This window comes from Mus caroli, unplaced genomic scaffold (genome assembly GCF_978045245.1).
Source record: "Mus caroli unplaced genomic scaffold, Mus_caroli_1 scaffold_1, whole genome shotgun sequence".
NCBI classification, from domain to species: Eukaryota; Metazoa; Chordata; class Mammalia; order Rodentia; family Muridae; genus Mus; species Mus caroli.
In genome coordinates this window covers 20,928,914-20,952,990 of record NW_028227256.1, presented here as the reverse complement: position 1 = coordinate 20,952,990, position 24,077 = coordinate 20,928,914, and the positions used below count along the sequence as shown (strand labels likewise).

At 38.9% G+C, this 24,077-nt stretch overlaps 1 protein-coding gene across 3 annotated transcripts in view; it reads left to right on the top strand.

The window, feature by feature from the left end:
- Smap1 (small ArfGAP 1) overlaps positions 1-24,077 on the top strand; it is a 76,307-nt gene that overhangs the window by 21,389 nt on the left and 30,841 nt on the right. For all 3 annotated transcript variants that reach the window (XM_029475150.2, XM_021163031.3, XM_085836070.1), the window contains exon 2: positions 13,364-13,497. In XM_029475150.2, the coding sequence (XP_029331010.1) occupies positions 13,364-13,497 (134 nt within the window). The remainder of the gene's footprint in view (positions 1-13,363; positions 13,498-24,077) is intronic.

Genomic DNA, 24,077 nt, shown 5'->3' with positions numbered 1-24,077 from the left:
GAATTACCTTACCGATGTTGCCACTATTCCTATGTTCCAGTGAAATCTTGACATTACAGGCCAAATGATACAAATTATCCATTGTATTAATCTTCCTGTGCTCTGGAGACTAAATCAGTTTGTAGAGGACATTTCTAATGATGTGTTCATTTATATGTTTTATTTTACTTTCTTAAGCACTGCTAACACAGATTTTTCAAGTCAGATGGAAACATTTGGTTATATTCTGTATCATGTTATTAAAATTGCTTTGTGTATCGTATTCACTTTTACAGTTTTGAAACCCATTGCTTACATAATTATAGTTTACTATTCTTAATGTGATACAAATTTTTTCTTCACCTTTGTATTTCTTGCACTAAAAATAAAGACAAAAGCCAATTTATTCTATAGTTGTATTTGTTAAACTTTTTATTTATCAGTGTTAGTATTAGCCATATATTTGTGAATTATTATTGGTAAAAAAGACTTAGACTCTACATTTCAGAATGTTTTGGCTAACACTTTCCAGTGTTCGTTATATGAACCTTTTAAAAAATATCAGTTATTACACTCAGAAACTAATGTTAACAAAATTATTTTTCTACTATAAGATGGAAGTTAATAATTTTGTAGCCCTCTAAAGACAGACATTTAATTTGTCCCTCTGTTTGCTTCATTGGAGTGTATATTTTATGACAACAGAATAACCTGTTTCTTTGCTAGACCGCTATCATCCATCTAGACTGCATCTGGCATACAGTGAACATTCATTTCTTGTTACAGGAGTCAGAATAAATGAATGACTAAGCAGGTGGGCGGAGTCAGGAACATTACAATCACTATCTCATCCACCTTCCAGTTCAGAGCCACACAACATTCATGGCTCCTGCCACATGACACTGTCTCTGGAGAACCCTGGCTCATCTTCATTTTTGTCTCCTTTAAACAGTTGACGTTTTCATATCAGTATAAGAAACATCTTTCTATCTTATAGAACTGTACACAGTTGGAGTAAACTCCAAGGAGGGTACATTCTTTTAGTTGAAGTGTTTGAGTAACAGGTAGTCTTATCATCAAAGTAGAGGAAAATGTGTGTGTGTGTATGTGTGTGTGTGTGTTGTGTATTCTGACCAAGCCAGCTCAGTCAGTCAACAGGGTCTCAATGGCAGGAGTGAGGACTGGAGAGAAAAGACAATTAGACAGCAGTATAACATGACTCCAGCCAGTGCTGAGGCTGAAGTGGGTTGATTTTTTCCCATTCAGCTCTTATACCATTCTAGGTACTTGCAGAGAATAGGGTCAGTTCTCAGATCAAAGACAGAGTAATCAAACAAGGCACTGAACAAAGAGATCACACCAGATAGTAATCAAGCAAAGCAGTAAGCAAAGTCCTCCCCCAGCCCCCCAGTCACCGGGTCTGGGCACTTATCCGGATTGCCAAGACAAGAGGAAGTCACAGGTTTCTTGTCTGTGTTCACCTTGATCCTTGCATTAGCCCAAATGTGAATCTTATCTGAGCCCACTTCCTTGAGCCCAGTGACAAGTACTCGCCAGAATTTCTGTAAGTAGTACCAAAGCTCTCCACAGTATTGCCTGTATATATTGTGCTTTGTTGCAGGACTTGTATACTTGAAATGTTGAAGTACAGTTAAAATTTCAGTTTTTTTAGTTGCAGAGAGTCTATGTAAATTATATAGAGCTGTATAGCTATAGACTCTGGATTGGTGATTCAATCCCTTCTCTGTCTTAGAAGATGAGGCCTCAGTGGGAAACTGTTCTTGGTTCAGGGTCCGTTTTGATTATAAGAAGTATGGCAGTTTATTATTTCTGCTAAGATAAGAAGAACTGAATGGGGCAGGTTGGAGGCACTCGGTTAGGAAAGGTAGGCAAACTTGAGTAAGCTTGGTATCCTCATTCCTAGGTGTGACTGTGGTGGGACAAATGGCTTAGTTTTGATTGTTAGTATCCACCATGGCTTATCTTCTCACAGCAGGGTAAGGTCTTAGCCAGACCCTCTCCCCTCCCCACTAGCCCATGATTCTTTCCCCCTTTTATTAACAATAGATTATTTTTATACACTATATCCTGATTACAGCTTGCCTTCCCTCTAACCCCCCCATTTTCCATACCTCCTCTCCCTTTTAGATCCACTCCCTTTCAGTCTTTCATTAGAAAAGAACAGATTCTAAAAGATAACACACAACATAACAAAGTAAAGTATAAGATAAAACAATCACTTCGAAGTTGGACAAGTCAATCCAACAGAAGGAAAAGAGCCCAAGACAAAGCAAAAGAATCAGAGACCCACTGATTCAAACACTCAGGAGTCCCATAAAAGCACTAAACTGAAATCAATAGTATATATGCAGAGGGCCTGGTGTAGACCCGTGTACGCTTGTTGCTACTTCAGTCTCCATGAATTCATATGAGATTCGCTCAGGTGGTTCAGAGGGCTCGTTTGCCTGGTGTCCTCTGACCTCTCCCTCTTCACTCTCCCACCTCCTCTTCTAAGGGCTCTGAGGGAAAGAATCTGACAGAGACGGCCCATTTAGAGCTACAGAGACGGCCCATTTAGAGCTGTGTGTTCCAAGGTCTCTGCATAAAGTCTCAGTGGCCTGTGGTTCTTAACTATATTTATAAAGACTAAAGAATGTACCACTGGGTAAATAATGCAAATTTTAGTCTCTATTGACTACTAAAAATAATTTCCTCTCCTACTCTGCCCTGTTCCCATCCCATTCAGATCCACCTCCTTTCTGCTGTCTCTCATTAGAAAAAACAATAGGCATCTAAAGGATAATGAGACTGGCTTTCTCTGTGTAACAGCCCTTGTTGTCCTCAGTTTGTAGACCAGGCTGACCTTGAACTCACAGAGATCTGCCTGCCTCTTCTTCCTGAATGATGGTATTAAAAGAATGCATTCCACACCAGGCCCTTGTCTGATTTCTTTATATAATAGTATTTCCAGTACAGTATTGAACCAAAATAATGAGAGTGGGCTTTCTTGTGTCAAATGGTAGACAGATTTCAGTTTTCCCTCATAGACTATGTTTGTTGTGACTTTTTATAGATGGCTTTGTTGAGAAAGTGCCTTCCATACCTATTACATTGAAAGTTTCTTATGAAATGATGTTGAGCTTTTCCAAGGGTTTTTCTGTATCAGTTTGGATGATTCTCTACTTTTATCATTTGATCTTTTAATGTGATATATCACATTTATTGCATTGCGTATGTTAAACCAACCGTATATCCCAAAAGAGGTCCCATTTCCCATCTAGCTTTTGAGTTAGATTGTTATATTCCACATGGCAGGAAAGATATTTGGTCTGATTTTGATCATCTTAAATTTGTTAAAAATTGGTTTGTGGCTTAATATATGATCTAACCTTAAATGTTCTATATACATCTGAAAAGAATGTATATTTTTCTGTTCTTAGGGGAGAAGTTCTAAATAGGTCTGTCACGTTTGGTCTGAACTTTGATCCTGTGAAATGTGCTGTTGTTTGGTATTGAAAGCTGCTTTTAGTTTCTGCTGTCTGATCCGTCAGTGTTTGTGTTTATACTTTGTACTCTGATACATGGTGTGTGTTCTTTCACAGTGGTTATATATTCGTGTTAAATTGATCCATTTGTCATAATGTGGTCTTATCGCTAGAGATAACTTATGATGGAGATTCTTTAATTTTCTCTGCTTTTATTTCCTTCAGTTCAAGCCCATATGTTCAAGCTCCGCCCCACAGCAGCTAGTTGGGCCCACGTGGGCCAACAATCGGCTGGGAGGATGAGAAAAATGATTTTACAATAATTTTTTTTTCTGGCCAAAGAATTGTCTTGGGCACAGCTAATATTTAATTACCATGAATATAATTAATAACAATTATAAAAGCATTCTTTATTTTTTGTAAAACCTTTTGTAGTAAACTAAAACCCTAAGTAATAAAAGGATATTGTCTCTGAATCTTTTGGGTGAGAGCAAGGATTTAAAGTAAACTTCCCTTGAGAAGCATTAGTTAATAAAATACTTTCCACTTAGGAGACAATATACACTGAAAGATTAAAACTCTTGGCTTCTTGTATAGACGCAGAAACAATAAAAATGTTTCTTACATAATGTAAAGTTACATTAGCCATGCCTAGAGGCAGAATTTTCTAGTGATTACCAGTTCACTAGAAGCAAAACTCTTTGAATTTAAGCATTATTTTAAACATCTGAATAGATCTGCAACACTGTTAAAAAGAAATTTTCTTGAACACAGGGAAAAACTTCCTCAGGCACTGTTTACAAAACAAAAGAAAGGCCACAAGTTGCTCTGGGGCTCCCTTGAGCCCTGTATTGACTTAAATGTAAAATACTTTTTAATCTGAACATCTTGGCCCTCCTGTAATAAGGACCGATTCTAGAGGAACAATTTAACTGTCTATGCCTCAAATTTTTGATACTCTTTCTTAAGATGACTTACAGTTAAAACGTTCTTCACAACTTTAGTGTTGTGAAAAAATTGCCCGTACAGCAGTTTCCTGCCAGGCAGCAACTATAGCCAAACTGATTGTTTGAGGGTCTAATCTATTCACAAAGACAAACATAACTAGATAACTTTGTCACAGTTTTGTATGAAGTGAGCTGTATTAGCGCTTTCAAAAGATGATTACTCTTATAATTATCTTAATTAACAATATATGAGTGAGTAGAAAATCTTAAATTTGTAATCAAACTGCAAGCTGCAGTCAATGGAACACTTGCAGTATTAACCATAATTTTAAGTTTCTTGTGCAACGTTAGGATAATATCTACAACCTTGGGAAAGCAAAACCCAAGTTTAAAACAATTTATCATCTTTAAAATTAATATTAGAAGCATTACTATCATATTACGAAGTTTGGCTGCCAATTAATATCTATGAATATCTATGAATATCTATTAAAGCAAACTTTAATGCTTTAATAAAGAGGCATTGCTTTAAATCTTATCTTAAATTTTACTATTTAGGATAGGAACCACATTAATTATTATCTAAACTAGAAATATCTTTAGAGACCCAGCCTCTTGGCCTGCCTTATGCCACGTGTTAGAAGGACTCTAAACTTGAGTTATCAAATTTAACACTAACCATCTGTAGCAATGTAACAATTATTAATCTTAACCAACAACTTATGAGTTGAATGTGAAAACATGCAGAGCACATTATTAATAAAAAAGGAACCAAATGAAGCAGTTACATTTAGACCAATCAGAGAATATTAATTTTTGTAGCTACAATCATAGAATAAAAGGCACTTTACCATTTGTCAAACACATTAGTCATGAACCGTTTATCAGCTTTTTTTACCCTGAAACTAAGAGGCTGTGCACTTGCCCTTTTTTTCTAAAATGAACAGTTTTTCCAGCAGGGACCCTCCTGCCATGTGTCTGTTTCCTGGCTGAAGCACATGGCAGCTCTCAGCTTTGCAGATAAAGTTTTTTATACCATCTTTATTATCCAACATAAAACATCGAACATTCATTCATACAGACTGGACACAAACATACATGAATTGAACACGAGAACAGATTGGTGCACCAGACATTAGACAAGACACAAAAGGGGACACAGTACTACTTCTGCTATACGGCCCAGAGAGAACAAAGCATGGCACTCCTGAAATTTCTCTCTGCTTTTTGGGACATTTTCCTCCCTCATGATGCAATCTGCCTGATTATTAATTTCCTTTTAATAAACCCTTTCTTTTCTCACGCCTAAAAATGTAGCTACTGTGAGCCATGGCCTACCGCCTGTTACAGTTCCCAGCTCCTGTTAAACTTCACTGCTGAACCTAAGTGAACCAGCGCTTGGGTTTAATGCTGTTTCAGCTTAGCCCATACCGACCTTCTCTGGTATGAATTTCCTTTATCCTTTAATTATTTTCTTCTTCTATGGAGCTCCAAACCAGCAGTGCCTCTTCCAAAAATCCTTTGCCGTTTCTCAGCCCCACGTTGGGCGCCAAATGTTGTGTCTGGCCAGCAGATCACAGGTCTGGGTTTGAGCCTGGAAAGGCATTTTGGAAACCTGGAAGAGAAGAGGGACTAGGCGACGAGAGAAAGAAATGTAGCTAAGTCAAAGCAGATTCTGATCAAAGCTCAATTTTTATTTCTGACACTCAGTTATGAAGGAGGGGGAGGGACCCGATTCCTGCCAAATAATCTTAGAGTAAGGTTGCAGGTGAACACGTGATGGCTTCAGAACAGCAAAGTGTGGGGCTCCAGCAGTAGGCGTGGCAGAACGATTGAGCAGCAAGCTCCATCCAGGTGTAAACAGTGGAACCATTAAGGCTGGGGGAGGGGAGGCTACACCCCTATATTATTCTAAAGTGAGCTTCTCATGGACCACATGAAGCTAGAGCTTGTTGAATTTTGAGACAGGGTCTCGTATTCTGTAGCTCTGGCTGGACTGGTACAAAATATGTAGACCATGCTGGCCTGGAACTCACAGAGATCCACCAGCCTTTTTGCCTCCTGAGTGCTGAGATTAAAGGCCTAACCTGTCACACCTGGTCCTAAATCTCCCCTGCTCTGTATCTTTATGACTTTAGTTCATTAATACTTAAGGATTTTCTGTTACCCTGTTGTTAACCTTTGTCTATTAATGTGTGCATGAATGTTATGGTGTTTGTGTGGAGATCAGAAGACAACTCATGGGATTTAGTTCTCTCTTATCATGTGGGGCCCAGGGGTTGAATTAAGGCTGTTAGGTATGGGGGCAGGAACTTTTTTATCTGCTGAGCCATTTTGCCTGGCCTTCCCTTTCATTTGTAAAGGATAGCATTGGGAGTTGATTTTTTTATGATTTGATGTTTTGGTCCTCCCCCCCCCCCCCGCCTTTTGTATTGAAAGATGTCTTACATATTGAGTAAGTGTGTGGCCTCTTTTGAAAAGTCCTCTTTAGTGATTTGACAACAGCAATTTAGAGGTTTCAAAGTTATATCTGTTAATTGTATACTAAAGACTGCCTTAATTTTCATATTAGATACTGTGTTTGGTATGCAGCATACAGAGATCACTAAATGAAGTCCTTAATGCCAAATAAATGTTTCTCAGAAAAGCTAGCCAAAAAGTTAATTGGGCCTTGTTTATATATTCTCTCTCTTTCTCTCTTTCTCCCTCCCTCCCTCTCTCCTATCCTCTCCTCCCTGCCTGACTTTATATTTGTACAAAATTATATGTCAGTTACTGGCCATATAAAGAGGTTTCCCTGTGAGAAATTAAACTGTTTAATTTGAGATGCACTAACCAAAAAAAAAAAAAAAAAAGAAGAGAAAGTGTCTGTTTTTCCACACTCTCCGAGGGGGAGCTATATGGAGGTGCATGTATATTTAGGACAGAAAACAAAACTGACCAGCTAACCAACCAACCAACCAACCAACCAACCAACAGAAACCCAGAGGAGTATAGTTCTGAGGAGGAAGCTTACCTGTGGCAACAAGCAGAATATTCTTGTTCTGTCATACTGGGTTGGAATACGAATGGAGTCATGTACAAGGGAAAGCAAGGGTTCATTTAAATTTTATAGCTATAATTTAACTTGGAGTTGTGGAAAAGAAAATTTAGAAAAGATCACGATCAGCCTGGCCATGACAGCTATATGGAGGGAATAGGTACTCTGAAACTGTTGGCGTGGGAGCCTGGGATGATGACTCATAAGGAAGAATTTACTCTGTTCTAGTTTGCTTCCTGTTGTTACAATAAAGTACCATGACCAAAAGCAACTTGAAGAACTGTTTGACTTAAACTTCCAGGTCACAGTCTATCATTGAGGGAAGTTAGGGAAGGAACTCAAGGCAAGAAGTTAGAGGCAGAAACCACGGAGTTGTGCCATTTGCTAACTTGCTCTCTGCCTCATGCTCAGCTTGCTTTCTTATACAGCTCAGACCCATTTGTCTAGGGATGGTGTCAACTACAGTGGGGTAGGCCCTTTTACATCATTAATCAAGATAATCTTGATAATCTCTCTCAGACATAGCCATGGGCAAGTCTGATCCAGGCTGTTGTTCAGTTGAGGTTCATGCTTCCCACTTGACTCTATGTAGTGTTGACAGTTTACAGAACCCCTCTTACGCTGCCTGCTCTGTGTGAGGACATCTGTGGCAGCTCGAATGACTAGTTGTTACATTCAGATGTTCTTTTCTAGTGCTAGTCTACTTGGCTGCTCTGCAACATTGGACACAGTTGATTATATTTTCCTTAAAGCCTCTCTCTTGGCTTTGCATTGTTTCCCCCACACCCCATGATTCAGTATTCAGTTCTCTGTACGATCTGCTCTTTGTGCTCTGTAGTTGCAGCTGTATTGAAGACATTTTTCCACACTGAACTTTAGTCATGTATTCTTCTAAAAAAAGTATGTATGTATGTATGTGTGTATGTATGGTATGTCTGTTAATATTTTGCCTGTAAGCATGTCTGTGTACCACTTCTTTATTATTGAAAGCTTTTTCTTTTTTTCTTTTTCATTTTCTGTAAATGGGTGTTTTATCTTCATGTATGTTTGTGCACCTGGTACTGGCAAGAGGCCAGAAGATGATGTTGGATTCCCCTGGAACTGAAGTTACAGATGGCTGTGAGCTGCCATGGTGCCTCTAGCTACTGAACCATCTCTCCAACCCCTGAAAGGTTTTTCCTTTTAATACAGTGATCCTGCTTCCCCTCCCCTTAGTTCTTACAGATCCTCCCAGCCTCTCTACCCAGGTAGCTTTATTCTTTTTTCTCTCTTTAGAAGTAGACAAACAAACAAACAAACAAAAAAACAAGGAATGCACACAAACTTCAACAACAACAGCAACAACAACAACAGATATGGAAATCAAAATGTACAAGCAAAAGACCAATAAGGCAGAAAATGCCCAAACTAAGTAAAATGAGACAAAAAGTCTACAAAATAATGCTGAATTCATTTTGTGTTGGCTTACCCTCAAGTGTGGTTCATGTACCCAGTGATACCCTACTAAGAAAACTGAATTTTCCCCGTTTGTCAGCAGGTATAAGTTGCAGATAGCTTTCTGGTTAGGTGTGGAGCTGTGTCTACTTCCTGCCCTCTGGTAGGAACCAACCTGGCTTGAACCTCTGCAGACCTGTGTGCTTACTTTCATCACATTTGTGCCATTATTGCACAAGTATATCTTGCAGCAGGTTTCTGTTGTGGGTTGCAGAGTTTGTAGCATGCAGAATACTTTCAAAGACGATGAAGGCAACAGAGGTCAAGCCTCTAGCTTGGCACCAGCTCAACTTCTCTGCACTTGATAACATATATAAGTATTGTCTTCAACAATAGGGCCTTACCATCAGGTTATGGGGGGCGTCCAATAGCCTGTGATGTTGTGTAGGAGTTGGTGAATGACTCAAGATTTAACCCATTTCTGATGTTGGAGGTTTTACTTGGTAGCAAAAGATACCTAGTTGGGGTATTGTTGAGTGACTCAGTTCTCATTGTTTCTATGTGTATATACTCTGCAGAGCTTCTGCTTCATCAGCTCTCACCTTTTTTTTTTTTTTTAAGATTTATTTATTTATTTATTGTATGTAAGTATACTGTTGCTGTCTTCAGACCAGAAGGGGGTATCAGATCTCATTACATATGGTTGTGAGCCACCATGTGATGTATGTGGTTGCTGGGATTTGAAATCAGGACCTTTGGAAGAACAGTCAGTGCTCGTAACTGCTGAGCCATCTCTCCAGCCCCAAGGTCTCACTTTTTAATTGTAGGTCTTAGTGCCTCCCATACTGGTGTTCTGTTCAGAATGGCTCTTCCTGTGGCAGTGCACTCCAGCCCATCTCCCACATAACCTTTCTATGAAACTCAGGGTGTCTGCTATGTTGAAGGTTTTGACTCATTTGTGGTTGTTTTGTTTGTGCATCACTTTTGTGCCTGGAGCCTGTGAAGACCAGAACAGGGTGTTGGATTCCCTGGAACTGGAGTTTCAGATAGTCCGTGACAGTGCTCCTAACCACACCCACTGGGACATCTCTCCAAGCCCTAGCAATATTCTTAATTGCTCCCTGGATATTCATAGTTCATTGTGTCACTATCACTTCAAGCATTCAGCAAATCTGAAAGTTTCAGGGCTTTACAAGTAAGCCTAAAATATCTAGGAATTTGCATCTTGGTCTTTTCTTTTGTTACTGTATTTTCTGCCACTAATCCTGCAGTTATTTCTGCTGGTAGTCACATTTATTTGTATTCTTGTTGGCATCATTGTTATTAGTCCCTTAAAACAGTTGATATATTAAAGCAAATTAGGCAATGCATTAGTCTTCTCACACACTTTCAATTTGCAGTAGCCAACTATGGTTTAGAAATACTACATATTACATACTGCTTAGGACAATGTGATGATTTACCTATGATTCATCACTTTGTTGAATGTATTTATGATATATGCTCTACCTGTCCATTGGTCACTTAATATCTGTGTCATTTGTTTTCATTGTGCTTCTATTTTAAATACATTTATTTTACGTAATTTCATGAAAGCACAGATGTATTGATGGTGGTAATTTGGATATGCCAGAGAGAATTTGTTAGTGCTTCAGAGCTTTAGGTGTCACCTCACATCATTAAATGAAGAAGGGGACAGGACAGTATATTAAAGTAGATATTAGGAGACAGTGACTATATTTTCATTACTTTTACCTATAGTACATTGTTATAATTGCTCTTTTGTTATTGCTTATTGTCCCTAATTTGTGAGTTAAACTCCATCACATTGTTACCAGGCAAGTAACTCTACCCAGATGAAAATCATGAATAAGCAAAGCTAAGTTCCCCTGGTATTAGCAATCCTAAGTTTAGCTTTCCCCAGGATCTTGTACTCATATGGTGTTAAAGCTCTAATCTGTAAGTGGCAGTGATCCAGTAGCCAAAAGCAGCAGTTGCAGCTCTGAACTTAGATTGTGTGGATCCTCTGCTCTTAGCTGCTTCTCGGCAGCCTGGACTGCTAAGCCTGGTTTTCTGGGACTCTCCAGTGGTCAGGATTTGCAGCTCTTCTTTCCTTGTAGTAATGTGCCTTCTTTTGCCTCTGCTCTTTGCCGTCTCTCGTCGCCTCAGCAGTTCTTGGTCACAGCTTTGCACAAATCTTAATCATTGCCATTCTCTTAAGCTGTCTTCTGTCATTTGCTGGGTGTACCAGATTGAAGACCGTTGTGGATGTCGAAGTGTTTGTGAGTGGAAGGAGAGGGGATCCTCATGAGAGGCTATAGGTGTAGTCATACGAAACGGTCATGACCAAAGTGACGTCTCCAGGGCCTTTGCCAGGTATGTGGAGTGGCTATGACTAGAACAAAGTCTCTTATGGTTTGAGTGGCACCCATCACAGTTGTGTTTCTCAGTACTTAGAAGGAAATCTCTGGCTGTGTTCTGCTCATATGAAGCCTCCTCCATGCATTGGATTGAGGAAAAGCTCACTGAGCAGCCTTAACATTTCCCATGTAGGGCTCCAGAAATGGCTGCTTGATTGAAAGCTCCCACAGTTTTGCACAGTGATGTAGCTGAAGTTGTGCTTGCTACCACCAGGGTACACCTTCAGTCGAGGAGGCAATATCATGCAGAGTCCCACTGTTGGAACCACAGAGGCAGCTCATTTTTGACCTCCATTTCTGCCCCACCTGGTATAGTTACTTGGTTTTGTTCTCCACAGCTGCCAAAGGGAAGGTAAAGGATTTGGCAGGTTTGAATCAACCAGCCCAACATTCATGCCTCCATAACTTCAGTCATTTAAATAGGAAAAACATTAAGGAATGCGTACAGTACAGATTTAACATGAAATTAACATTCTTCAGTGAGCTTTGTCTAACAGTACTTAACCCTGTGCCAAATACACTTTCAGAAGGTTGGGTCCCCTGACCTGCCTAGATAGATAAATATATGTGTAGGGTATGTGTGTGTGTGTGTGTGTAGGTGTGTGTGTAGGTGTGTAGTCTAAGCTTCTGTGGCTTGGGTTCTCTCTGTGATTCTGTGTGCTGAATGTTTAAATTGAAGACTTAAAAATAATCTAGAGTTTTGCTTTTCAAAATGTGGTTAGTGGATGGCAGCATGGGCAGCTTGGGGACTTACTGAGGAAGCAGAATTCTTGTGTTAGTTCCAGAACTGCAGAATTAGAGCCTGCATTGTCACAATATCCAGTAAAACATGTACAGTAAGCAGAGATACTGGGCACCTCATTCACCTTTCTTGGTTTGACACTTAACTGCTAAATTAAACTTAATTGCTTAATTAAACTACCGATTTTTCTATTTTACCTATTTTAGATTTCTGTTTAAGTTTCAAACTATGATATATTGTTATTTAATAAATTGTTGTGAGAAACAGCCGGGGGTACCTGAAGGCAGAACTGTGTCTGGATTAGCTGTGAAATCCAAACTATGTGTCCCTTTAACAGATGCCAGTTCCTACCCTAAAGCAGAATATGTAGGGAAGGAGGAAGGGAGGGACCACCCCTCAATCCTTTCTGTGTGGCAGAGGGATCTGTGATGTGCTTAATTTTTACCATTTTCTTTTTTAATTTATTTTATTTTTAATTCATTTTTTTACACAACATATTCCCTTCCCTCATCTCCCATCCAATGCTCCATGTCTTACACCTCCTTTAAGCTTCACCTTATCCAAACTCATTTGCTTGACTTCTTAAAACCAATTTTTTCCATTTTCTAATGACTGGCTTTAGTGCGGTTTTCCTAGAATGATGACAGTGTATGCTTAAAACAGTTTACAGGTTTTATTTTGTTTTGTTTTTTTGACAGCTTAGTACCTATATATAGCTTTTATGATGCTATTTTTTTTTCATGCTCAAGTAACTTTTAGAAGCCTAGAAACACTTTTCAGAAGCTTTCCAGAAACTTAATTTTTCCAATTAAAAATTCTACAAGCAATATGTGAAACTTAAAATTTCAAATGGAAAGAAGATATTCAAGGTAGAAAGAATAATAGAGTCATGTTCTTATATTCATTTTAGTGTCTCTGCTGTGTTCTCTAGAATTTCTTGACCATGACAGAAACAAATACCATTTATAGAACGTCAGTTTTTGTGTGCATGTTAAGTGTTAGTGAAACAAACACTTGTCTTGGAACCAGTGCCCTCCAGGCCTGCATTCCAGTCCCTGACATTCTTCTCTGAGCACATCCTCATTTCTCAGCACCAAGCCCTGCCTCTGCTCCAGGACATGTGTAAAAGCTTCCAGGTCATATGGATTATGTCCATATATTTTCAACATCATAAGCGGTTTGATACTCTATGTTCCTTTTAAAATGTTTTAAAATCCGATACTTTTGTGATTTATCATCGGGCATAAGGCTTGTTGAGGCAGTCTTGTTTTCTTTATTGCAAATACCTTACTTTCCTTGTTTCTTTCCTTAATTAGGTCCCCGATGGGCTTCCTGGAATATTGGTGTATTTATTTGCATCAGATGTGCTGGAATTCATAGAAATCTTGGGGTTCATATATCCAGAGTCAAGTCAGTCAACCTAGACCAATGGACACCAGAACAGATACAGGTAAACATTACTTTAACAAGGAATTATTAAAAATGTATTTTAAATAATTAAAAAATACTTAATCCTTACGTTTAAGGATATATACTAAAATGCATGCTGAAATGGCATATGCTAAATAAAAGATTTGAATGTTATTTCACTTATTAATTCACTGATGTTAAATTCTCGTTGAGTCTGTGGTAGTCAATTTTAAATCTTTTTTTTTTCCCCTGATGTATTGATTTCACAATATTTAAAAATGTTTTAATTGGTTGAAGACCTTCGCCAGTATAATCCCATAGTTTTACTTGCCAGCAGAGGAAGTCTGGGTAAAGACAAAGGGGGAAATGACCTCGTGCTTGAAGATTGACTTGAATGATTTCTCTTCTGGGGAGAAGTGTTGTTGGTGTTCAGACAGGCTAGTGGGAAAGGATGACTACAGTCCAGTGAGAAAAGGTTGCTCTGATAGTTTTGGTTTGTGGAAAGTTAGTTAGCTTCATTATAGATAAAATTTATAATTGTAAGAAATCTTTAAAATCTTACTTTCTAATTCATATGTAAAAACAATTACTTTTATTGGTCTTACTATATAACTTACAGTAAAATCCTAGGTTTTTATTTATATTATTATGCCCTTTGAAATTGCCATTAAAAATTCTGAATATATCCCTATATAGCCATCTTTTAGTATCACAAAAGATTATTTCTAGGATGCCTGGTAGATACCCAAATCCACTGATGCTCAGATGCTTTCAATAGATGGGATAATATTGCACCTATCCATCCATACTCATTCTCGCCCGTGCTTTAAATCATTCTTAGTTTCTTACAGTATTGTCTATGTGGATTCCATGCAGGTCGTTGTTAGACTGTTTTGTTTAAGGAATAATGAAAGAAAAGAAAGTGTCTGTGTCACTTTCTCTCCATCCCCCTACACACACACACACACACACACACACACACACACACACACACACTAGTATTTATATGCTTAGTATAAACGTGTGGTTTGACTTTGATTCCTGGTCTGTACTTGCTAAGATGCTACAGATGCAGAGCTCAAAGATACAGGGGACCAACGGGCATGTTGTTGGACTTCAGTAATATTCATACCTCAGAATTAGAAAAAATAAACTTATGTGGTGAAAACTAAGATAACAGTAGAATTTCCAAAGGTCTTTAGGCTATAAAGTCAAGTAGAATTGGTTTAATTCTGTCTTAAAATTAGCTTTTGAGGTTATTGCTGGTAAAGGCCAGCTATTCAAGGGAAATGTTATCCTTTGAGTATTTCTAAAATCCCAGAGGAGAAACCATACTATTTAGATGAGAGAAGTAGAACTTTTGAACAATTCATATGAGTTAACGGTCTTATTTACTTCTGTGTAGCAGATGTGATAACTAAATGATGTTATGATCTTTCTTTCTTTCTTTCTTTCTTTCTTTCTTTCTTTCTTTCTTTCTTTTCTTTCTTCCTCTTTCTTTCTTTCTTTCTTCCTTTCTTTCTTTCTTCCTCTTTCTTTCTTTCTTTCTTTCTTTCTTTCTTTCTTTCTTTCTTTCTTTCTTTCTTTCTTTCTTCCTTCCTTCCTTCCTTCCTTCCTTCCTTCCTTTCTTTCTTTTCTTTCTTTTCTTTCTTTTCTTTCTTTTCTTTCTTTTCTTTCTTTTCTTTCTTTTCTTTCTTTCTTTCTTTTTTCCAAGACAGGGTTTCTCTGTATAGCCCTGGCTGTCCTGGAACTCACTTTGTAGACCAGGCTGGCCTCAAACTCAGAAATCCGCCTGCCTCTGCCTCCTGAGTGCTGGGATTAAAGGCGTGCGCCACCACGCCTGGCTGTTATGATCTTTCTTAAAAGAGAATTGTGAGTAGATTAAAATGTGTAAGTTGTATTTGTAAAGATTTATAGAGGAGAAAACATTGAAGTCACAAGTATGTGTACTTTTAAATGGCTCATTTTAAACTAAGGACAAGATATAGACTTATTAGGTACTCCAGTTCTCTAGAAATACTTTTCTTTTCAATAAGGCCATTGAGAAGATTTGAATAACAGATTATTTGAGGCAGGTAGCTGCACAATTTAGAGCATACTTTTCTTTTCTTTTTTTTTTTTTTTTTTTTTTTTTTTTTTTGGTTTTTTTCGAGACAGGGTTTCTCTGTGTAGCCCTGGCTGTCCTGGAACTCACTTTGTAGACCAGGCTGGCCTCGAACTCAGAAATCCACCTGCCTCTGCCTCCCAAGTGCTGGGATTAAAGGCGTGCGTCACCTTTCCAATCAGAACTGTAGTTAACTGGTTGTGAAATAAATAGTAGGTACATGGCAAGGTACTGACTTATTAAAGGGTTAGGGATTTTAAAAATAACATTCAATATTTGAACTTATATTTGAACATGATGTTGAGGTACTCTGTGAAACTGTGTCTCTGTTCTTCCTCACCTATCTAGGGCATTCTCTGATTGGCTTTTAATCAAAATCTGATGGCCAATTAGCTGGGCAGGAAGTAGAAGGTAGAACTTCTGAGAAGGAGAAAGGAACTCTGGGAAGGAGAAGGCCTTTTGCTTGGAGACATGGGGGGAGACAGATTGATCAGAGGCCTAGAACGTATAGCTAGCTACGTGGCTGAATGGGGCTAGGTGTTCAGGTTAACTTAGATGATCTAGTTGAGAGTCTGTTCAGCTAAGGTCTAACTAAGGCTTTGAAATATTAAAAGGTCTCTGTGTGGTTATTTGGGGAAAAGCTGGTTAAGGAATAATTGCCACTGTGTTAATTTCCAGCATTAATATATATAGGGCATAATAATAATTTAAAGTTAATGTTACCTGTTAACTTTTTAAAATAAGAACTATTTTGGACTGTAAGACTTTTTAGTTGTCTGTCACCAGTGACTGCTGGCTCATAGTCTACAGAGTTGTTCTTCCCATTGTGCCATGACGAGAAGTGAGGCTGGGATGTTGTCAGAAATCCGCTGATAATCAGGGCATTACCTTACAACAGTCACATAAGCTGGTGGGCCAGCCCGCATGTTGTGGTGGGCCCTGTGAGTACTTGTAAGCCAGATAGAGAAATTAATACTGTCTTGAAAAATAGCTTTGAGATGATCAAACAAAAACAAGTAAGTAGTTGTTGATGATGCTGAGTTTCCAGGCTATAAAGTTCAATCTGTATTTTATCTTAATACAGTTCAAGGCAAGTGATTCCAGCAAGGCAGTAGAAAAAGTTATTAAAATGGGTTGCCAAAGTTAGACCTGAATGATTTCCCTAGGGCACTTGATTTTCAGAGGCATAAGTGTTTACATTCATAGAGTAAGACGAGTAATATTGTCTCCTTTGTAGGGAGAATAGGTTTGTAGGGGGAACATGAGCTAGTATAGTATCTGACACTTGGTCCATTTATCCAGTATATAAAATCTTAAGCATTGTTGCCTCGAAATACCTTATAATAAATTGTAAGCAATTTAACTCCTTTGTGATAATCTATTGTTATGAAATGGTTTCTAAATTTACTACCAAGGATCCATTGTGCTATATAATTGAATATAATGAATTTCTTTCTGAGAGTATTATCCACTATATAAACAAACTCAAAGAAAAAAAATCATATGATCATCTCCTTAGATGCAGAATAAGCATTTGACAAAATACTACACCCATGTGTGTTAAAAGTATTGGAGATGTCAGGAATTAAAGGCCCATATCTAAACATAATTAAAGCAATTTACTGCAAACCAACAGCCAATATCAAATTAAATGGACAGATGCATTAAGCAATTCCACTGAAATCGGGGAAAAGACAAAGATGCCCCACTCTCCCCATATCTATTCAATATAGTACTCGATGTGCTAGCTAGAATAATAAGACAACAAAAAGACATCAAGGGGCTAAGAAGAAATAAGGGTATCACTATTTGTAGATGATATAATAGTATATATAAGCGAACCCAAAAATTCTACCAGAGAACTTCTCCAGCTGATGAACAACTTCAGGAAAGTGGCTGGATATAAAATTAACTCAAATAAATCCATAGCCTTCTTTTATACAAATGATAAACAGGCTAAGAAATAAATTAGGGAAACAACTCCCTTCATAATTGCCACAAATAATATAAAATATCTTGGGGTAAAGACCTGTATGACAATAACTTCAAGTCTCTCAAGAAAGAAGTCAAAGAAGATCTCAGAAAATGGAGAAATGCCCATGCTCATGGATTGGCAGAATTACTATAGTAAAAGTGGTTATCCTACTAAAGGCAGTCTACAGATTCAATGCGATCCCCATCAAAATCCCAGCACAATTCTCAAATTCATCTGGAAAGGGAAAAAACCCAGGATAGTGAAAACAATTCTTAATAATAAAAGAACAGCTGGGGGAGTCACCATCCCTGACCTCAAGCTTTACTACAGAGCAATAGTGATAAAAACTGCATGGTATTGGTACAGAGACAGACATGTTGATCAATGGAATAGAATTGAAGACCCAGAAATAAAACCACATACTTATGGACACTTGATCTTTGACAGAGACTCCAAAAATATACAATGGACAAAAGAAGGCATCTTCAATAAATGGTGTGGTCTAACTGACTGTCTGTATGTAGAAAAATGAAAATAGACCTATATTTGTTACCTTGCACAAAGCTCAAGTCCAAGTGGATCAAGGGACCTCAACATAAAATCAGTTGCACTGAATCTAATAGAATAAAAATTGGGAAAGAGCCTTGAATTCATTGGCACAGGGGAAATTTTCCTAAATTTTTTAGTGGCTCATGCTCTAAGATCAAGAATTGATAGATGCCTCAGTGTAGGGAAATTGAGGGCAGGGAGGCGGGAGTGGGTGGGTGGGTATAAGAACACCCTCATAGAAGCAGGGGGAGGGGGAATTGACTAGGGGGTTCCTGGGAAGGGGGAAACCAGGAAAGGGCATAACATTTGAAATGTAAATAAATAATATATCCAATAAAAATTCATAAATGGGCTCCCATGAAACTGGAAAGCTTCTGTAAGGCAAAGAACATAGTCAATAAGACAAATTGGGGGAAAATCTTCACTAACTTCACATCCTATAGAGGGCTAATATCCAAAATATATGAAGAACTCAAGAAGCTAACCACCAAAAAACCAAACAACCCAATCAAAACATGGGGTATAGAACTAAACCAAGAATTCACAACAGAGGAATCTCGAATGGCTGAGAAGAACCTAAAGAAATGTTCAAAGTCCTTAGTGATCATAGAAATGCAAATCAAAACGACCCTGAGAGTCCATCCACCTTACACCAATCAGAATGGCTAAGATCAAAATCTCATGAGACACCACATGTTAGCTAGGGTGTGGAGAAAGAGGAACACTCTTCTATTGCTGGTGGGATTGCAAACTGGTACACTCACTCTGGAAATCAATCTGGAGGTTCCTCAGAAAATTGGAAATAGATTTACCTGAAGACTCAGCAATACCACTCTTGGGGATATACTCAAAAGATGCCCCACCATGCCACAGGGGCAAGTGTCCCACTATGTTCAGAGCGGCCTTATTTGTGATAGCCAGAAGCTAGAAGCAACTGAGATGTCCCATGACAAAAGAATGGATATAGAAAATGTTCATTTACACAGTGGAATACTACTCAGCTACTAAGAGCAGGGACATCCTGAGTTTTGCAGGCAAATGGGTAGAACTAGAAGACGTCATCCTGAGTGAGGTAATTCAGACCCAAAAAAAAACGTGCATGATGGTACTCACTAATAAGTGGATATTAACCTCCCCCCCCCCCCAAAAAAAAGTGCAGAATACCCAAGATACAGTCCACAGAACTCAAAAAGGTCACCAGGATGAAAGGCCCAAGTGAGGATGCCTCAGCCTCACTTGGGAGGGAGAAGAAAACAATCACAGGTGGGGAGGTGGGGAGGGACCTGGGAGGGAAAGTGGACAGGAGTTGGTGGGGAGAGGGGAACCTGATCTGGTACTGGGTGAGGGAAAAGGACTGAAGCCCTGAGGGCTAGCAGAAAAAAAAAATGGAAGCGGGTAACCTGGTGAGATAGGAGCTTGGGGGGGACCCTCCAGAATGCACCAGAGACCTGGGAGGTGAGAAATTCTCAGGACTCAATGGGAGAGACCTTAGATAAAATGCCCGACAGTAGGGAAAAGGAACTTACAGAGCCCACCTCCAACAGGAAGACTGGACATCAAGTGAGGGATGGGGTTGCCATCCCATAGTCACATCTCTGACCCATAATTGTTCCTGTCTGAAAGAATTACAGGGATGGAAATGGAGAGAAGCCTGAGGAAAAGAAGGTCCAGCGACAGGCTCAAAGTGGGATCCAGCTCAAGGGGATGTCCCAAGGCCTGACACTGTAACTGAAGCTATGGAGCACTCATAAAAAGGGACCTATCATGACTGCCTTCCAAAAGACCCAACAAGCAGCTGAAAGAGTCAGATGCAGATATTTGCACTCAACCAATGGACAGAAGCAGCTGACCCCTGTGGTTGAATTAGGGAAGGCTGAAAGAGGCCGAGAAGAAGGGCAGTCCTATAGGAGGACCAGCAGTCTCAATTAACCTGGAACCCAGAGATCTCACAAATACTGGAACACCAACCAGGCAGCATACACCAGCTGATATGAGGCCCCCAACACACATACAGCAGAGGACTGCAGGTCTGGGTTCAATCAGGAATGATGCACCTAACCCTCAAGAGACTGGAGGCCTCAGGGAGTTTAGAGGTCAGGTGGGGTACGGGGTGGGAGGTGGGCGATGAGATATTCTTGTGGAGACAGGGGAGTGGGGAGGAGGTATGGGATGTGGAACAGTCAGAGGGTAGACAGGGCGGGGAATAAAAAATTACATCTGGAATGTAAAAAATTTAAAAAATACAAAAAATAAAAAATGGAGAGTACTAGCCAAAAATAGTATTTCATTTATAATGGTTAATCTCGATTGCCAACTTTACTAGGATTAGGAATTACCATGGTAACAAAACTCTGGGCAAGTTTTTGAGGGATTATATAAATTAGGTTAATTGAAGTGTAAAGACCCACCCTAAATGTGGTTTGCACCATTTGATGAACTGGGATCCCTTTGTGAAGAAAAGGAGAAAGTAGCAAGCTTTCTCTTGCTGCCATGCCTTCTCTGAGTCAGTCCTTGGAATGATGATTCACAGAGCTTGGCAAGCTTTACCAGTGTTGGCCCTGGTGGAGGCAGAGCAAACATCTCTCACTGTAGAGTTCCCTTGTGTCAATTTCCAATCAAATCCTCCAAGGACAAACACTATATTGACTTCTGTCTACAAATTAGTTCCTTAGGGATATTTTTGGGTACCCCGTGGTGGGTACCCAAAAACCTGTTTAACAGCATTCCAATAGGTCACTCATGTAACAGTGTGAGTCCATCGAAGTCTAGCTTGGGGAACCAGTGTATTTAATGGACTTACTGATAAAGAGTACAGGCTAGAGTTACTTGCAGGAGCCTGGGTGCGTCCCCCAAATACTACAAGTAGAAAGTCTTACCCCAGCATAGTGAGTTCCCCCTATAGCTGCATAGGGGATTGTAATGGAGGGAGTGAGAGAGATCTACTGACTCTTCCTTTTCTTTCTCTGTTAGGGAATGCTCATAGTCAACAAGCCAGATCTGGGGTGTCTCTTGCAAGAGTTGCAACTGCTCTGATGCAGATGACAGCTCTTAGTTCAGAGGACAGCACTGTGCATAAATTGAAACCTGTGTCTTGGAAGTCATTCCTATGTAGTCTTCATTCAGATTTGGAAAAGTGATGGTTGCAATGCAGCTTAATGTTCTGTAATTAGAATAGTTTCCTAAAGGCTTTTTGATGTAAAAATACTTAGGTATTTATTAATCCAAGTAAGAGAAGTAACTTCAGCACATTTAAATCTCCTGTGTCACCTTTATGCTCACTATTACCACTCCCATGATACTCATATAATCATGAGTACTATTTCAAAGATGCTAATCTTTTTAAAAAATGCTTTACCAAAAGATCTAACCAGACCCCAGTCCGGTTAAACTATTAAGTTTGAGGTATGTATGGTTTTTATAAAATGTAGCCACTTAGAAAGTAATATCTAAGGGTTACTTATTTACTGCTATTAGATATGCCATATTCTCATCACACACACACACACACACACACACACTGTATGTTCTTTCAGTTTTTTTTTTTAAGACATCTCCTGAACTTGGTGTTTTAGAGTCATTGACTGACTGGAGATAGATGGACTTACCTCTGTCTCCACCTGCTGAGATTAAAGCATGGATGTCTATGCCCAGCCTGTTGTCATGAAATTTTCAAATTTTTGGAGAGGATTAATTTTTGTATGATTAATAAACACATCTTTCACATTTGATTTTTAATGTATTAATTTTTAAAGTTTACCCATTGTCTATGAATCATTCCTTATTCATTTTAATCTTTTCAGTATCTATATTGCATTTGAACAGTGAACAATGTCCCCGTTATTAAGAAATGATACTGCCAAGGTTTTTAGCTTCTTCAAAACTTTGCACTGAGTAGAACAAGTCTATCATTACTAGCATGGTTTGTGTCAAGACTAACTAGCCGCTAGACGTACATAGTTGAGATTTACTGTTGAGTGGGCAAGTAGAGATGAGTATGACTATCCCGTTCCTCAGATTATCTCACTGTAAGCTTAGTCCTCTCTGGTTAGCACTGTAGCTTGAAAACATTTTCAGTAATTACCTGTGAATGAGAAAGTCACTCATCACTCTTAGCAATATGATTTAGCTTTCCTCAGAAGTGTAATCTAACCTCAAAGGATATACTTTTTTTCTTGTCTTAGTTCAAAGTGGCAGGATGCTCAGGTTAAATGTGAAGGATGGGTGTTCCTTCTCATCCTGAAAGAAATATTCTTAGTAGATATTTTGAGTGCTTATATTTTCTGGCATAAGGCGGAAAGATAATTAGCTAAATGTGTATAGATTTCTATTATTATCTAGTTATTGGTAAGAAAACTTATTACGAGGTAAATTGGTAGCCTTTGCTTCACTTGCCTGCCTCAATACCAATTTTAAGTCTCAAAGGAAGTATTGTGACCAGTAAGGTGGCTCGGAGGGTCAGGACCCTTGCTGAGCCTGCTGATGGACCTCCACATAGGTGGGCAGGCGGATGCTTGCCTGCACACATGGACACATTAACACTTTTTTAAAAGGACATATTACTGCTTTGGAAGCCAAAATTATGGGATTCTATCAGTGTTTATCAGTATAAAATTTATTTCACGAGTAAATATTAAACATGATAGAACAAGACAACAAATAAAGAACATACTCAAAAATGGACCGAGCAGACAATCCTGTGCCTTCTTTATGCCTCTGCCCTAACCTCTAAAATGAGAACCGAGTCTCTGAAACAGAGTTTGGTGTTTGTAAGCCATGTACGTTAATAATCCTAGTTTTATTGCACAAAACCAAAAATTAAACTACTGGTTTTTGTTGGTTCTGTTTGGAGTTGAATTATAAAAAGTTAGACCTGTTACTTACCATCTCAGTTTTATGTTGTATAGAATTTCTGTAACACCTATCTCAGGGTAGTTTAAAATGCAACTGTGTCTTTATACATACATGATTCACACGTAAGTAAAAATACATGCACCCACATAGAGAGCTGAGGCTAATGCGTGACCTTTCATTCATACTGTATTTTCTTTTGTCAGTTATAGAGCAGAGCTTTTTCTGCAGTTCCAATGTGTGGTATATTGAAACTCTGAGGACAGCTGGTTCGTGCCATCTTCCTTCCAAAGGACAGCTGTCTTTTAAAGCTCCTCCTTGTCTCACTGTTTGACATTTCATCTTCATCTCTGCGGCTCTCCTGATGGCTCTGTCTTCCATTGTTCTCTGTTGTACTTTTAGAAACCTTAGTCTCCCCAACGGTTCTCTCTGTATCTGTGATCCTGAAATCTTAGATTTTTTTGGGAGAGAGGTTTGTTATTAGCCTTGTGTATACGGTACCTGAAATGATTAACTTGTAACAGAAACATGTTATTTAGGTGACAGTTCTGAAGGCACCAGTCCAAGATTAGGCTTTATTGCTTTTGGCTGTACTGAGGTCAGTGAATGGCAATGGTGGGAGTGCATGGTGAAGTGAACTGTCCTTTTGTGAGTCAGGAGAGCCCTAATGACTCCCACTTAAAGGTCCCATTGCCTCCCAGTGATGCCACTTTGGGAAGCAGGCCCTTCACAAATGGACTTCTGGGGAACACTATAGCAGTGTTCTATACTTTTATGTGGAATTGAGCCATTAAAGTAAAGGGTGGTGTTTTGGGGGGAAAGCTTTGAGTAGATTCTCTTTGAGAGAGTAATCATTCCAAAGCAGCTAGTCCACTTAGGGTGGAATTCTAGGCAGCACCCGCTTTTTAAATCAGGCTTCCATGGTAATCTCTCTAACTATAAACTAGGAAAATTCTAGAATAAACTCTGTAGTAAATTTGATCACAAGTTGTTAGTCCTGGAAATGTCAGCACTGTTCAAGTGTTTCATTTTTGTAAATATTAGAACTGCCCACAAAATGTCAGGAATTTCAGTTTTAAGAAGTTATAAGTACAAAGGTAGGGGTGCTTTCACAGTAAACAACATTTAAGAAATCATGGAGTCA